At 53.1% G+C, this 16209-nt stretch overlaps 2 protein-coding genes across 5 annotated transcripts; both read right to left on the bottom strand.

Annotated features, from left to right (window-relative positions):
* Nucleotides 1–72: 72 nt before the first annotated feature.
* Nucleotides 73–11741, bottom strand: RAB4B (RAB4B, member RAS oncogene family). 3 transcript variants are annotated; one of them, XM_081215278.1, is made up of 8 exons: nt 11567–11741; nt 10357–10437; nt 9963–10077; nt 8328–8390; nt 8091–8245; nt 6385–6480; nt 6166–6296; nt 73–205 (listed from the first exon to the last, which is right to left on the bottom strand). In XM_081215278.1, exons 1-7 carry the CDS (start codon nt 11580–11582, stop codon nt 6181–6183), a joined length of 642 nt encoding a protein of 213 aa, XP_081071404.1. In that variant the 5' UTR covers nt 11583–11741; the 3' UTR covers nt 73–205; nt 6166–6180. The 3 variants fall into 3 exon arrangements, with proteins under 3 accessions (XP_081071404.1, XP_081071403.1, XP_081071405.1); XM_081215277.1 differs by lacking the exon at nt 73–205 and adding an exon at nt 2789–3170 and having other exon boundaries at nt 11567–11737; XM_081215279.1 differs by lacking the exon at nt 73–205 and adding an exon at nt 3179–5055.
* A 267-nt stretch (nt 11742–12008) lies between these two features.
* Nucleotides 12009–14055, bottom strand: MIA (MIA SH3 domain containing). 2 transcript variants are annotated; one of them, XM_081215281.1, is made up of 4 exons: nt 13656–14055; nt 13436–13569; nt 12865–12975; nt 12009–12552 (listed from the first exon to the last, which is right to left on the bottom strand). In XM_081215281.1, the coding sequence occupies exons 1-4, from the start codon at nt 13777–13779 to the stop codon at nt 12529–12531; spliced, it is 393 nt and encodes a 130-aa protein (XP_081071407.1). In that variant the 5' UTR covers nt 13780–14055; the 3' UTR covers nt 12009–12528. The 2 variants fall into 2 exon arrangements, with proteins under 2 accessions (XP_081071407.1, XP_081071406.1); XM_081215280.1 differs by having other exon boundaries at nt 12009–12975.
* Nucleotides 14056–16209: the final 2154 nt, after the last annotated feature.

Below are 16209 nucleotides of genomic sequence, written 5' to 3'. Positions count from 1 at the left end.
GGGCACGGCCCAGGCCCATGGTGCCACCCTCCTCCACCTCCTCCTCCTCCACTTGATGCAGCCGGGGGCCGGGGCGGCTGGGCCTGGCGTGGGGCAGGATGAGGCAGGGCAGATGGCAGAGGCTTTTCTCGTGCCCTGGGGGTGCTTGCTGGTCCCCAAGTCCTCTGCTGTCCCTAGGGGCTTGGGAAGGGACCTGTCACGGTGGCTGGAGAGAGAAACAGAGAGAGAGAGAGAAAAAGGAATGTGAGAAGAGCTACAGGGAAGAGGGCTGGGCGGGGGTGGGGAGTGGCAGGGGCAGTAGATAGTTAGACAGACTTAGCTACAAAGACCCCAAAACCTGAGGCCACGTGGGGAAAAAGACTCTGGGACTTGGGTGGAATCACTAAGAGACAAGGGGCAATAAGGGGGCAGCTGGAGGGATGAGACTGGGTAGATGACCCACAGGCAGAGGACTGCAGTGGGAGCTGTGGGCGAGAGACATCCTCAGACACAGACCCACGGACAGAAAAGGAGGGGACTTGAAGTAGAAAAGGATGGCGGAGTGGGAAGTAGGAGAGTTAGAAACAAACAGACCGGGGCTGGGGCGCGTGGGGGCGGGAGGGGGAATCTGCCTGGAAGACACAGAGGGAATGTGGGGACCTACAGACCGTGGCAACGGGGGGGTCCAGAGACAGAAACACACACCGGAGAAGAGCAGGGAGGGTGGGCCTGAGACAGCCGGGCAGAACCCGGCCCAACAGGAGGAAGCCCGTTAGGGGCTGACACACACCCAGACGGAAGGGAGGTCCTGAGACAGACAGACGGAAGGGACCCGTGGGAGCGGGGTCCACAGCGACAGAGGGAAGGGTGGAGGAGGGCTCATGCACTCGCGGAAAGGACGACGGAAAAAGCGCCCCCCTCCCAAGTCCCTTCAGTGCGGGTCCTGGGGCCCCTCGGGGCACAGCAGGAGACGAAGACAAGGCCTAAGGACCGCTGGAACCCCGTGTCCCCACCCCTCCCCTCCCCCTCCGCCCGCTCCCTGCTCCCCCCCAACCCCCCCAACGGCCAGCGTTTAACATGCCCGGCGCGCGTTCCCTCCCCCACGCCCCACCCCCACCCTCCCCTCCCCAGGGTCGCCAGGCTTCGCCACAAGAGTGCTGGGCGCGCTCCCCCGCACCCGGCCCGGCTCGCGCCGGCGCCCGGCCTCAACCGCCTTCTCCGCCCCGCTCCATGCCCTCCCCGCGGTCTCCTCACCGAGGTTTTTCCTCCGGCCCCGGCGCCGCCGTTTGTGCCAGCCGCCCTGCGCCGCACAGCGCGCCATACCCCGCCCCCACCACCCGCGACGCTCCGCCCCCGCCTCGCCCGGTGGGCACGTGACCGCATCCGGGCGGAGGAGACCAGGACTTGCGCAGGCGCGAGCCGCGAAAGGCGGGGCGAGGAAATTCAGAACACCGTGTCCCTCGAGAAAGGGGAAGCGGACCAGTCGCCGACGCAAGGTTTTTATGCATTCTCCGCTCCGCCCCTTCTGCGCGAGAGGCGGAACGCAGTTAGGAAGGGCCGGATCCGGTGGGGGAGTTTCGGCACATATTATGCCAAGCGAGTGGGAGGGGTATGCAAATAAGTCTATTTACATAGACAGGCCCGCCCCCTTGGAGCCGAGAACGCGGCGGAACGATGAGTAGCCGGGTAGGGGAGCGGCATACAGATCATCGGTATTATTTACATGGACAGCTCCGCCTTCTCACAGCCCAAGAATAGGAATATTGAGAAACTTCTGGGCAATTAGTTGGGAAATGTATGTAAATTTGCACGACAGTAAGTAATTTACATGAGGACTTCTCATAACGGAGGAAAAAAAGAGCGGAACGTCCTTGAGAGAAGGGAAAAAGAACCAGAAGGGACGTGCAAACATTCTGACCCGCTCCACCCTGCCCCATCGGGACAACTGTGTGGCGCCCGAATAAAACAACCTAGGAAAGCTACTCAGAGAAGACATTTGCATGACAGCCTCGAGTCTCTGGACGACCTACCTGACCTGGGAGGACTATACAGATGAGGTCATTTAAATGCCCCACCCCCTCTGCCAGCACCCAGGCTGAGCAGGGACTCAGGCCTCCCTTGAGGGTGGTTTAAGGCCAAACTGGGGATGGGAGAGCAGTTGGGAGTGTCCTCAGTGGGCTGCACCTGTCCCTGGCAGGGCATGTGCGGGTGTCAGAGGTTCACCTGGACACAGGAGGCAACACACTGATCTCAAATATGCACAGGAGTCCCGGTGGCACAAAAGCCCACACAGTCTTCAGGGGCACACACATGGTTCATGGTCACACACAAGTGTATCAAAGGAGTCAAATTCACAGCAAAACACACACAGACCTCAGGGGCACACAAACACAGTCACACACCAAATAGACACTGCCTCAGACTTTCAGGCATCAGACATGCATAGCTATCACCCACGGGGCCCAGACCCAGGGCTCAACTACAGGCCTGAATTCTCATTCCCTAGCTTTGGTGTCCCAAACAACGCCAGCCTCACAATCACCAAGGACACAGAGTAGTCATAAGCAACAGTGTCACACACACAAACAGCACACATTCCTACAGATCCCATCACACCCTTCACAAACAGAGGGACATTAGGGTTATGTATTTGGGCAAACTCCCTCTACAACAGACACCTGAGTCATGGCGTCATGGTGGACCCCCGTACCATGTCCAACCCAAAAACATAGACCCCAAACACCGTCGGTGACCTCTTTTGCCCCCCCTCCCTCCCCACCACCCCAAAATGACGGAGGCTATGACACAGGTGTAAACAATGCTTTATGGGGGTGGGGTGGGGACGGGACAGGCCTCCAGGTAAGGTAATAAATAACACGTACTCGCAGTGGCAGGGCCAGGGGAGCTGAGGCCAAATGGCCCTGGTCTCGGGCTTTGGAAACTCTTTGAGTATGGTTAGGGGTTCAGGGGGAAGAGGGGTTAGCCAAGACAGAGGAAGCAGCAGCAGGTACGGATTCCCCCTTCCCCCGTGGCTCAGTCTTGCCCCTCAGCCAGGCCCCACCAGGCCAGGGAAGGGGGACAGGTGGCGGGGCAGCTTCTCTGGGGCCAGGGCAGGTAAGGGGCTCAGTCTCCCAGGGCCTGGGTCTGGGCCCCAGCCAGAAGGACAGGGCTGGTCCTGGAGAACGGGAGAGCTGAAAGAAAAGTGTGCCGTGAACTGGAGGGATCTTGGGTCTGTTGGCTGGTGTCTCTGTCTCATTTCTGGGTATCTTCCTGCCCGACTAACTGTGCCTGTCTGTCCATACTTTTCTCTTTCTCCCAAAGTTTCTACATTGTCTGACTTTCTGTTTCTTGTCTGCAGGGACTTTGGGGCTCTAGAGCTGAGGGCACGTGCACCTCCCTGTTTACTTGCCTCAGAGAGCTGTCTCCTTGAGTCTGTAGAGGGGCATCTCAGTGTCTACATTCTGTGTCCCCACCTTTGCACCTCTGTGTTCCTCTGTGTTCCTGGATCATCCAGGCTGTAGGTCTCATTCCCGTGTTTTCCAAACCGAGGAGACACATCAGTTCCTCTTTTGTAGTTATCTGCAGATAGCATTACCTGGGAGCTTCTAGAAATCCCCAGATCGCTTCAGAATCTCTGAGGTAAGGCCCGGGCATCAGTATCTTTTAAAGCTCTCCAGGTGATTCCAATGTGTACAACTGCATTAGTGGGTTGGGAAATCAGTTTGGTGAGCCTTGAGCAATTGTTGTGACAGAATAAAATAGAAAATACCATAAAAATTAAAATGTTAACATATTAAAAAAAAAAGAAATTTCAGAGTGCTTCATATGTTGGTCCATAGAGACAGAAAGCAGATGGGTGGGGGCCAGAGGCTGGGGAGAATGGAGAATGAATGCTTAAAGGGTGTAGGGTTTCCTTTTAAGGGTGATGAAAATGCTTTGAAACTAGACAGAGGTGGTGGTTGCATAATCTTGCGAATGTACTAAATGCCACTGAATTGTATGCTTTAAAATGGCTAAATTTGTTATGTGAATTTCACCTCAATTTTAAGAGAAAGAATATTAATACGAGAAGGCGTGTTTTAGTTTTATACGTGTGTGACTGTATTAGATCAACAGATAAAGTATAGTTCCTCCTGTAGAGTGCAATCAACAAAGTTTGAAAATGCAGTCTTACTACATTTGATTCACCGAGGGAACACCCTGAAACGGACTCAAAACTAAGCTCTGAGGCGAAGAGTACACACCCATCTGATTCTACATAGCCCAGAGTCTTTAAAATAGATAAGAAGAAGAAAAATAATAAACAGCCCTCGTTTATCAAGTCTTTTTAGTTTACTGACTGTCAGGCCCTGTTCTAAGCACTTTACGTGAATTACCTTAATTCTCTCCACACTTACATTGACGTGGGTACTATCATTAGCCCCATTTACAGATGAGGAAACCAAGGCCCAGAGAGGTTACAGAATCTGCCCAGAGCTATGAAGTGACAGAGTTGGAATATAAGCGCAGGCAGCCCAGCTCTGGAGTCTGTGATCTATCACCTTCTCAGATGGGTTAGACAAACACCATACAGATAACAATGATCAACTCTGTCAGTTGAACGCTTTGAAAAGGAGGGGCAGTTGTGAGACGGCCCATCTAGAGGGAGTGACCCCATTTGGGAAGCCTATCAAGGTTCCCTGCAGGAAGAGGCATTTTAGCAGAGACCTGATGATGAATGGGAGTTGGTGCCAGAAGGGAACACAGGCACAGCAGACGCAAAATCCTGGAAGGAAAAGAGCCCTGCCCAAAGAGCTCATCCTTGACTCCTCTCTCACATTCCACATCCATTCATCAGGAAGTTATGTTGGCTCGGCTCTCTAAGTACATATATCCAAAGACTAAACGCTTTGCTCCACAACCATCCTGGAGCTGCCAGTGGCTGTGGGGTGGAGGGTTGGGTGGGCATGAAGCACAGAGACAAGAATTGTCAAGACATACACACCCGCAGAGAGGTGGGGATAGGACCAAATCCTGTAGGAACTTTCAAGCCTGTCAAGGACTTTGGACCAAGCACAGGGGAACAAGCACGGCTTCCTGGAGGAGGGGGAGAGGTTACCAGAAAAGAGAGGGAAGGAATCAGATTTGTGCTTTAGGAAGACCCAGTGACTACATGAGGAGGGGACAAGCCTGGAGACACAGACCAGGGAGGGTACAAACCTATTCACTTCGCAACCCCTCCTCCGCCCCCACCTTGATCCTGTCCACCATCGCCTCTTACCTTCTCACCTTGACTTTGGAGTGGCCTACTCACTGGTCTCCAGGCAACCACCCCTGCCCCCTTCAGTGTCTCCTCTATATGCAGCCAGAGGGGCCCTGTGAACACCTGAATCAATCAGACCTTGTCCCTTCTCTGCTCGGAGCCCTCCTACAGCTCTCATCCCACCCAGCTTATAAGCCAGGGTCCTTCCCGTGGCCCACAAGGCCCTAACTCACCTGCTTCCTCCCACCCCAACCTCATCTCCAGCGCACCTACTCCCCAGCACGCACGCGCGCGCACGCACGCACACACACTCCACTCCAGCCACGCTGGCCTCCTTGGACTTCCTTACCCAGGGGAGGAGGCAGGACCCTACCTCAGGGCTTTGTACTGGCCGTTCTCTCTGCTTAGAACACTCTTCCCCCAGGTCCCCACATGACCCCTCCCTCAGCTCCTTCAGGCCTTTGCTCAAATGTCACCTTCTCAGTGAGGCCTCCCCTCATCATCCTATTTAACACTCCACTCCTCCACCTCCCCTCCCTCCTTGATTCTTCTCCATAGCTCTTATCGCCCTACCTACTATACAATTTGCTTGTGTATCTTGTTTATTAACCATCTCCTCCATGAAGGCAGGGATTTTTGTCTGTTTTCCCCACTGTTATAGCCCCAGTGCCGGGAACAGGGCCTGGCGCAGAGGAGGCACTCAACAAACATGTGATGAATTATGAATGGGAGGGTCAGAGATGCAGGGCAGGGAGCTGGCGGTGGGGTGGGAAGGACGGGTGGTTTCCCAGGGCCGGGAAGATGGCCCCTTTAACTCAAGTGTTCTCGTGTCTTTCTTCCTCACTCTGTTTCTCATCGTCTCTCCTTTTCTGTGTCTCTGTCTCGGCTCCGTACCCCCCTTTGTCAGGAGACCAGCCCTGCAGCCCGAGTCCCCAGTATCCCACCTGGCTCCGCAGGTCTCAGCAGCCGCAGGGCTGAGGGGCCACGGCCTGGGCGCTCCGAGGCTGCCGCAGCTGGCGAAGGGAGGCGTCGCCATATTGAATGCCGGAGCCCATCCTCTCGGGGTCAAGCTCACCTGGGGGAAGCAGAGAGGTGAGAACTGGTCCCTTGGAGGCCTCTGGACCTTGCCTTCCACTCCCACTCCGGGCAGTTGGGGGCCTCACCTGAGTCGATCTTGTTCAGAATGGTGCGGGCACACTTCAGGAAGGCCTCCTCCACGTTCTCACCCGTGAGAGCACTAGTTTCCAGGAACATCAGCTCTGGGGGCGCAGACACTCGGAAGGTCAGGCCCTCAGTCAGTCCCCATCCTCCACTCCGACTCTGACCTGCTGCCTCTTGTTCTGTTCCTCAAACGTCCCACCTTTGCCTTCACTGTGGGCCTCCGTACATGCTGTTCCCCTGCCATGAAGGCCCCCTTCCCCAGGTACCCACCGAGCTCTTCCTTTAGAGCTCAGCTCACATCTCCTCCTCCAGGAAGTCCTCCTGACCTCCCAGGATGAGTTAGGTGCCTCCTCTGGGCTCCCACAGACCCCTGTGCCTCCCCGCTCCCAGCCCTGACCTCTTTGGGCTGTCACTGTCTGGAAATGGTCCTCCCCCTGCCCCCCGGACTGTGAGGCCATGAGCGCTGGGTCCAGGGCTGTCTTCATCACTGTGTCCCCAGCACCATCTAGCACAGGCCCATCACAGTCCACCCACCGGCCATATGACAGCCATCTCACAGTAAGTAAGAGCCAGGATTCAAATCCACATCTTTCTAATGGCAAATCCTCTAAACCTGCAGGTTACAAACTAGAGGAACATGGACAGACCCTAGGCCAGCAGATTGTGGCCAACATGATGTTTTCAAATGAGTTGAGACCTGCTTACCTTTTGTTGGTGTTGTTATCTTCACTAGTTTATTTTTTAGATTCCACATATAAGTGATACCAAACAGTATTTGTCTTTCTCTGTCTGACTTATTTCACCTAGCATAATGCCCTCCAAGTCCATCTATGTTGCTGCAAATGGCATTATCTCATTCTTTTTTACAGCTGAGTAGTATTCCACTGTATATATATTTTATATATATATATATATATATATATATATATATTATATATATATACCACATCTTCTTTATCCATTCCTCTGTTGATAGACACTTAGGTTGCTTCCATATCTTGGCAATTGTAAATAATGCTGCTATGAACATTGGGGTACATGTATCTTTTCGAATTAGTGTTTTTGTTTTTTTCAGATCTATACCCAGGAGTGGGATTGCTGGGTCACATGGTAGTTCAATTTTAGTTTTTTGAGAAACCTCCATACTGTTCTCCATAGTGGCTGCACCAATTTACATTCCCACCAACAGTGTAGGAGGGTTCCCTTTTCTCCACATCCTTGCCAACATTTGTTATTTGTGGTCTTTTTGGTGATAGTATACTTGCATACCTTTTGATGTGGCTGTCAGTCTTATCTACTCCCCTAGTGCCAGTGCCTGCTAACCTGGCGTCTACCCTGTCCCCTCTCCCTTGCTCGTAAAATGTACCTGTCCCCTAGGGCCATCAGAGTTTGCAGTCTCCACCTTATACCAATACCCTGTGCTACCTCCCCACAGTGGTCGAAACCTTCTTAGCAGCCACCGTGAGTCAAGCACCCATCCATCCAGGCAGTGCTGAGAAGCCCCCATGGACCACATCCCTTAACCGTCATGCACTATGTGAAGCAGAAACGCTGTGATCCCAGCTTTCCAGATGAGGAAACTGAGGACCAGAGTGCTCACACAGCTCGCAATGCGGCAACACCCAGATTTGAACCCAGACCTCTAAATCTCCACATTCCCCTGCAGGCCCATGGGCCCCACTGTATAGCCCCCCCGCCCAGCCCTCACCGTTCTCCTGGGCAAAGCGGGAGGCCTCCAGGAAAGTGACCTCACGCTCCAGGTCCAGGTCCTTCTTGTTGCCACAGAGAATGACCACGATATTGGGGCTGGCCAGCGTGCGGGCGTCCGTCAGCCAGGCGGCCAGCGAGTTGTAGGTCTCCCGGCTGTGGAGAAGGGAGCCAGGAGGGAGGCGGACGCGGGTCGGGGGCAGCCCAGGCCCCACCCCGCCCCACTCCGTGCACCCACCTGGTGATGTCATACACCAGCAGGGCTCCAGCCGCCCCTCGGTAGTAACTCCGTGTCACCGACCTGTGGGGCCAGGGGGACCCAGTCACCCCCGAGGCTGGGGTGTGCCCCAGGACTGCCCCCCTCTGCGGAGAGAGACTGGTGGTTCGGAAGCCCCCCTTCACTGCTGGCCCATCCCCCTAAACCCGGCCGTGGTCTACAGTTTCTCCCACTTGCAGTCTCTCTGTTTCCCTCAATCTCTATCGCACTTAGCTGCCTGCCTCCGCCTCAGTCTCCCTACCTTTTTTTTCATTTTTTAAAAGTTTTTGGCCATGCCATTTGGCCTGTGGGATCTTAGTTCCCTGACCAGGGATTAAACCTGGGGCCGCGGCAGTGAAAGCACTGAGTCCTAACTACTGGACGGCCAGGGAATTCTCTCTTCTTACCTTTGACTCTCTCTGTGTCCCTGTCTTTCTGCATCTCTTCATTGGTCCGTGCCTTTCTGTCTCTTGTGTGCATGTGTATCTTTAATTCTCTATTTCTCTCCATCTCTGTTGCTCTGGCTCTGTCGTCCTCACCCTTTCCCATTCATTCATTCATTCATTCATTCAACATTTTCTGTCATCCCCCCTTTGCCCAGTCCTAGCCAAGCACTACACAACTACATCCGCTTGGCCTTCTCCTGCTCTGGTTGGGGGAGGCCCCCTTCCCAGAGTGGCCGACTGTCTGCTTCTCCCTGGAACAGGCTGGGTCCCTCTGGAACTCATGCAATCATGCCGCATTTATGGAGCACTTACAGCCAGCCCGGTGCACGTCGTACACCTATCTCCCCTCCACCCTCTCAGTCTCTATCTCTGTGCACCTCACGCAGAGAACTCACACACAAATATTAACTCAGAAGCTACTCAGTGCTGCCCAGGGACCACGCTTCCCCATGGACTGGATTCCCTTGCTTCTCTCTCCCTGCTGTCTGTTTCCCAGACTCAGGGTTTCCATGTGTCTGTCACCTTTTCTGCAGAGATGTCCTGAAGACATACTGTGTGCTGAGTCCTACACATTTCCCTCTCCCCACAAAACATCCATTTCTCCATCTCTCTGGCCACCCCTGTCCCACTCTCCCTGTCTCTCACCTCTGTTTCTCTTTGAGTCTCCTTATCTCCCTTCTCTTTCTCTTCTCTCTTAGTCTGTCTCTTTCTCTCTCTCTTCCTGAGTGTTTGTATCTCTCCTTCAAGTTTCCTTTTCTATTTTAGTCATTCTCTGTCATTCTCTACCCCTCGCCCCACCTCAAGCATCTCCTTGTCTCCAGGCCTCTTTTCTCCCTGGGGACAAGTCTCCGTCCCTCCAGCCACATGGGTCTATCCCACAGAGTCTCGCTAGGGTCTGCAGTCCCTCCCTGGCCCTCTCACTCTTCATTATGCTTCCTTCTCAATCTCTTTTTCTCATTGTCTCTGCCGTCCTCTCTCCAAGATGCCTTCTTTCTTTGACTACATGGACCTGCTCATCAGTCTCTTTCTCTCTCTCTTCCTCTACCTTGCCTGCCCTCTCAGCGTCTCCTTGCTCCTGTCATTATGTTTCCAGGTAACTCTGCACACCTCTATCCCTCCTCTCTCCTCCCCTCTCCCCTACCTTCTCTCCATGGGGGCCCAGCCCACCTACCGAAACCGCTCCTGGCCGGCTGTGTCCCAAATCTGTAGCTTCACGGTCTTCCCACCCACGTTGACCACCCGAGATCCAAACTCCACGCCGATTGTGTGGTTGGAGTCCTGTTTGACTGGGAGTGGGAGGGGGAGAAGAGGCAGTGCGGGGGCTCAGAGGATTCCCTGTCCTCCAAGGCCTCCTCAGCTGGTACAAACCCATTCTCATTTCTGGGGTGACTGAGGCTCAAGGAGGGCCTAGCAAAGAGCATATACCAAGGTAAGGACCAGGCAGCCAGCACTGGAGTTGTACCTCTGGCCAGCCCTGCCCCTGCCCACCCCGGCAGCTGCCTACTTGCCCACACCATGGCCATGCCCACAGTTTAGTGCTCCCAGGACCACTGTCAGAAACTCACACTTATTCTCAATGAACTGATGAAGGAGACATGATTTGCCCGTTCCTGCACTGCCAATCACCAGGAATTTGAAGAGGAAGTCTGAGCAGATGGAGCCAAATTCAAGGAAACCCATGCAGAGAGAAAGATAGACATGAAAAGACGGAATCCAAAGAACATCACAATTATGGGGAGAGAACAGACACAGACAGATACAGAACAGTGGGTAACAACTGTAACGGATAATTCTTACATAGTGCTTACCACATACCAGGCACAGTTCTAAAGGTCTTTACTTACATCAACAACTCAACCCTCAGGAAAACTCTGTGAGGGAGATATACTAATAATTATCCCCATTTTCCAGATGAGGAAACTGAGACCAGAAAGGTTAACTGACTTGTCCAAGATCCCACTCCTAGGTAGAGCTGGGATTCACCATTTTATCAAGGACTACAATCTTGCCCTTGCCTCCCACAACTCAGTTCCTACCACTTTCTGATTCATTCACTCCACTCCAGCCTCTGGCCTTTAGTCTACTCCCTAAAGATGACAAGCTGGTTCCTACCTCAGGGTCTTTGCATAGTTCCCTCTGCTTTTCTCTGTTTGTCGAATGAATGCAGCTCCCTCTGACCCCTAAACCAGTGCTCCTTTTACCGCACCCTGTTCTCCTACTTCCTATCTATCCATCCATCCATATTTTCCAATTCTCAGTCCCTCCATCCCTCCCTCAGCCCAAGGCCCTACCCCTATTCTCAAGCTTAAGCCCCACCCCTTGCCATTAGCCCCACCGCGTAAAGGACGACTCACCCCCAACCGCATTCCAGACCTCTCTGAGAGTAATCCTAGGGCCCAGAGCATCCCTTCAGCGTCCCCCCAGCCCATCAAGGTTGATCCCTGCCATTCACACAATCAGCCCCGCCCCATCCACTCAGGCTCCGCCCAGACACATTAAGGCTCACCCTTTCCCTCAAGACCTACCATGATCCATCAGGACTGTTGCCCTCAAATCCCGCCCCAGATCTATTTCGCCTAGACACCAGACCCTCAGGCTCCGCCCAAACTGATTAAGCCCAGCCTCAGACCCACTAAGCCCCTCCCAGCATCAACTAGGCCCTGCCCCATATTACCTGACCCCGCCCCCTGACATATAAAGCCCCGCCCCATACCCACAGGCCGCATCCTTTCTGGGCCCAGACCCCAGACCCCAGCTTCCGCCCACCACCCTCACCGTAGGTCTCAGCCATGACTCGGTCGCGGCCGCTTAGGGCCGCAATATGGCGACGCGGCCGCGCCTGCTCCTCGGCTGGCAGCCGCTCCACTCGGGCTGCAGCCCCGGCTCCTTCCTACTCCCCAGGCCGGCGCCGCCACTTCCGCCTCCACCCCCCTCCGGCGCGACCCGCTAATGCTGCGGGACACCAGGCCACGCTTTCCAAGACAAGGATTGGCGGACTTTGCAGGCAGGGGGCGGGACAAAAGCGCAGATTGGTGGGGAGAGAGGGGCAGGGCCTAAAGGGGCGGGACCAATACGAGCGATTGGCGGTGCCAGAGACGCTTCGCCGAGCAGAGAAACGGATTTGGCCGGGTGTCCGTGGGCAGAGTCGAGATTCCAGATTGGGTAGAAGAGGACTTGGGGGCGGGGATACGAATGCAAAGAAGGGAGCAGGGGTAGGAGCTGATCCAGAGCTGGGGCGTACTGATCTCTAAGAAAAGGAGGATGAAAGCTGGGATGGTACGCATGATACGCACAAATTAACCTCCTACCTCCCTTTGCGGATAATCTTCCAAGAAATCCTAGAAAACCTCTGCTCTGTGATTTATGTCTTCCTCATGGTCCAATTGGCTCATTCCCAATAGTTCAATAGTTCTCTTATTGGTCTAGAGAAGACACCATAACCCCCCAGTTTGGCTGTTTAGTTGTTCCATCTTCTCATCTGTTTGTAATATCTAAGTTTACGAGCCCACCTCTGGTACCCAGCTTGGAGCAAAGAGCTTTTAGTCCGTGAAATTCTGCCTAGCAACCACTGACGTTACCACAGTCAGTGGGTTGATTGGCTAGATTAAGAAGCCTGGGGAAACACTTCCTTTCTAGAGACCCACCACAAAGACCACCGAGGCCCATAGTTTGCACTTGGCTGATGTATTTGCATAAAGTCAGGGAGAAACAACAGCCGAGACAGCGGTAGACTGAGCTCACTGGCAGTAGAAATCCCATTTCTGAAAAAGAGAAAGGGGAAACAGTGGGGAGAAAACTAGCAGTCACACCACAAAGGATCTAGTGGTTTTACCAAATGCTGCAGCCATAGGCGCCAGGTTTGGCTGCACAAGTGCTATGCAAATTAGCCTAGAGCCCTCTACCCTTTGCACCTCTCAATCGGACTAGGATTTAGAAATCACTCATTTTTCAGATAAGAAAAGGCAGGGGATTTGTTCCAGCGCATACAGCTAGGATGCCAGGGAGCCAAGGGTAGGAGCATCTTTGCCCAAGGGCCCTCCCTCCAAGTCCCTGCCAGCCCCCAAGACACTCACATCTGTCTTCACATCAGTTTTGCCAGGCTTCAGGGTCTGGTCTTCGCGAACAATGCTACTGGGGAAATAGCCCAGGCGAGCAGCTACGTCTCCATAGTAATCTCCCTGAACCTGGGGAAGAGGAGTTAAAAGCCGGGGTCTGGGAAGATGGCAAGCTCACTCCTTCTGAAGATCTTTGCACTCTCTTCTCCCTGATCTCGACTTGGCTTGCTCCATCCTTGTCATTCCAATCCCAGCTTAAAGTCACACGCTCGGCTCGAAGGTCCTCCCTGACCACCCCATGTGAATTAGTCACCCAGTCACTTTATATTAATTCTCAAAGCAGCACATACTTGCTGATATTTTTGATGGCTTGTCTCCCTCCATTAGAATAAAAGGGGTCGTTCTTTATTGTACCCACCATAGTAGGTGCCCTAATAATTGCTAAACAAAGTAAAGTAGACCACAATAGCCTCCCCTCCAAAACTATATTTCAGTTCACTCCCTCAGATTTTCCCTTCAGGTGAAAAATCAGGGTGCACGCCCACCCCAGCCACCCTACCCTTTCCTCCTCTGTTCTCCCAAGACTCACGCTGCCTCCCCAGAAGAGCCGCCCTCGGCCCTTCAGCTTGGAGAAGACATACACGACTTGGCCCTGGCGTATGGTCAGGAAACGGCAGTCGGGGGCCACGTAGTCCTGAAGGGCCACGACCATGGAGATGGGGTCTGGGGAAGGAACAGAAGGGAGTAACAGCACCCTCCCCACAGGCTAGCAATCCAAGCCCCCAACGCCCCCAACCCCCAACTCTTACGGCTGCATTCCTCGTCAGCACACAGCTTCCAGTCAGCCAGCTTGGGCATCGGGTAGCCCCTGGCACTAGGACCTGGGAAGGCAGACAGCAAGACAACACCAAGAAACACCGAGGACCAAGCCATCGTGGACTGTGAGCAAGAGTGCCTAAGGGAGGAACGGGGTCTCCAGTTCCCTCCTGCCCTCCCTCTCCAGCAGCACAAGGAAGCCTATGTTCGGGTCTTGTCCCCGCCTTAAACCAGTCCCAAATTTCACCCACACCACCTAGAGTCTGCTACCCAGCCAGAACCATTTCAAGGACAGGGTGAGGGCTGCCAGCATAAGGAAATACCCAGTTAGGCTCAAGGCAGCCCAGGCCACTCCAAGTAAGAGCCACCCCCTCAACAGAGACGGGGTTAAGACAGGCAAGTTGATATTCAATTCCATCTTTTAGGAGTTGGCTTGGGGACCTGGGCCCCTCTGCTCTCCCCCGCAGGGACAGAACCAGAGAAGCCAGTATGGAAAAACCACCTTGGAATTTCCTGTGCTGAGGGGCAGCAGAACAAGGCAGCCCTTTGATTGCCAGGAATAGCCCCAGCTCCCAAGTATGGAGTGAATATTATATGTTGGACCTTAGGCTAGGCGATGCCCTACGATGATCACTATTTATCCTCATAAGCCACTTCCTGACTGGGTGACCTGGGCTAAGCTATTCCTCCTCCCAGAGCCTCACCTTTCTCATCTGAAATAGAAATAATAAAAACTAGTAGTTATTTATAGAGCATTCACCATGCATATTTTTATTAACTCAAATGTATACTCTGCACCCCCTTTAAGAGGAGCGATCATAACCCCATTTTACGTAGAAATGGAAGCACAGAGCCTTAAAGAACTTGTCCAAGGTTACAGAGTTGGGAAGTGGAGGGGCTAGATCTGGCTCCAGGCCCACACCCATCACTACTGATCTTGGAGCTCAGTCAGTTGCCCAGGGTCAGAATGAGAAAGTGGCAGAGGATTTGAACTCAAGACTCATTTCTAAAACTGTGCTTCAAACAGAGATCTACATGCCTGAAGACCCACCTCTTTCCTCAGGTATTCTCACCCCTGGTCAGCAAGTCCGAACTTTAGTTTTTGGAGAAGCGGATGGACACACACAGGCTTGGGGTGGGGAAGAATTCATCAGAGGCAAAGACTGGGCCTAAGCCATCTCCACATACCCAACACCCAGCACCAAGTACCATGAGAGCATCAAACAGCTCTACTCAAATATCACCTACTCAGAGGGGCTTCCCTTGATCACCTGTTACTGCTCCCCAGCTCCACCAACACATCACCCCATTATGTCAGTTCTGTTTCTATCAGAACCCAGCATTTGAAATTAGCTTGTCTATTTGCCACCGCACAACCTGTGCCAAGAACAGTACTTAGTGTGTAATAGGTACTCGACAAGTTATTTGCTGAATTTATTCAGTGCTTGCTACGTGCCTGGCGGGGCAGCAGTGGGTGGGGGGGAGAGGGGGGCAGGCGGTACACCACAGAAAGAGTCCTCTTTGCACAGGAAGAAAATGAAGCTCAGAGTGCAGACATCAACTGCCCATGGAGGAAACAGCCAGGGAGCCCCCCAGCAGGCGGACAGTAGAAACCAGGATCCACGGACCACAGACCCCGCGTTCCCACGAGCCATCTGCAATAACACTGTGCCATTTAGTGAAGACGGCAATCGCCTTTCCCTTTTCATCTTTCAGATCCTACAAGGTGAAAGTGTGCATCTGGTGCCACAAACCCTGATGTTCAAACGCTTCAGACACTGATGTTCCTCTTTAATGGAGGGAGTGCAGCAGGAGGAGGCTGGGGCTGAGCCTTGACAGGACAAAAATATCCAGGGAGAATTTAGCACTATTCTTATTGTATTTATATTGTGGTTAATTCTCTACTCTGGCAAGTGATTGCACTTTCCCATCTACATGGTGTGAGAAAAGGTTTTAAGCGATATATATATATATATATATATATATATATATATATATAGAAAGAATATACTTTAGTCGATTTAAAAATTGCCAGGTCAGGTGTATGACAGACTGTGAAGGAAGGTCCCCCATTCAATCTCCCCTTCTTATCCACAGCTTCAGCTGGGTGCGTGACTGTCCAGCCAGGAACCACATTTCCTAGCCTCCCCTGCAGTCGGGGCACTGGAGGGGAGATTGGTTTAGCCATCTGCCCGAAGCTCCTGGCTGGCATCTGGCCAGCGGGGGAAGCAGCTGTGTGTGAACTGGCCACGCTCCTGGTACCAGCATCTGATCAGGAGCTTCCCATGTGTGAAGTTTAGGCACTCCCAACAGCAGCATTGACATCTTCCTGAACTCTAGAGACTGCAGCTCAATCGAGGGCTGCAAATTTGAATTCAAATGTCTCCAACCCAGACTGCCATCACTAACATCCTCCCGACGATTTCATGAATACCCAATTCCCTTCCCTTTCTTCCTGAAGTACCTAGAATGGTTTCTGTGGGACTCTTGCTATGACAGAAGGCATTTTTGTCTAGAAAAAGATGAAGAAAAACCTCTTTCTTAACA

Source organism: Mesoplodon bidens, assembly GCF_964165515.1.
Source record: "Mesoplodon bidens genome assembly, chromosome: 18".
In the NCBI taxonomy this organism is placed as follows: Eukaryota; Metazoa; Chordata; class Mammalia; order Artiodactyla; family Ziphiidae; genus Mesoplodon; species Mesoplodon bidens.
Note: the sequence above shows the minus strand (reverse complement) of the source record. Positions and strands in the feature narration are given on the sequence as shown.

What these genes read in the sequence shown, in the direction of transcription:
- MIA (XM_081215280.1), bottom strand. Translation starts at nt 13,779, where the DNA reads ATGGCTTGGTCCTCGGTGTTTCTTGGTGTTGTCTTGCTGTCTGCCTTC. An exon ending in TGCTGACGAGGAATGCAGCC is followed by an intron (nt 13,570 to 13,655) that starts GTAAGAGTTGGG and finishes TTCCTTCCCCAG; the next exon opens with ACCCCATCTCCATGGTCGTG. An exon ending in GGCTCTTCTGGGGAGGCAGC is followed by an intron (nt 12,976 to 13,435) that starts GTGAGTCTTGGG and finishes CCTCTTCCCCAG; the next exon opens with GTTCAGGGAGATTACTATGG.
- RAB4B (XM_081215278.1), bottom strand. An exon ending in CCGCTTTGCCCAGGAGAACG is followed by an intron (nt 6,481 to 8,090) that starts GTGAGGGCTGGG and finishes CTGCGCCCCCAG; the next exon opens with AGCTGATGTTCCTGGAAACT. An exon ending in TCTGAACAAGATCGACTCAG is followed by an intron (nt 6,297 to 6,384) that starts GTGAGGCCCCCA and finishes TGCTTCCCCCAG; the next exon opens with GTGAGCTTGACCCCGAGAGG.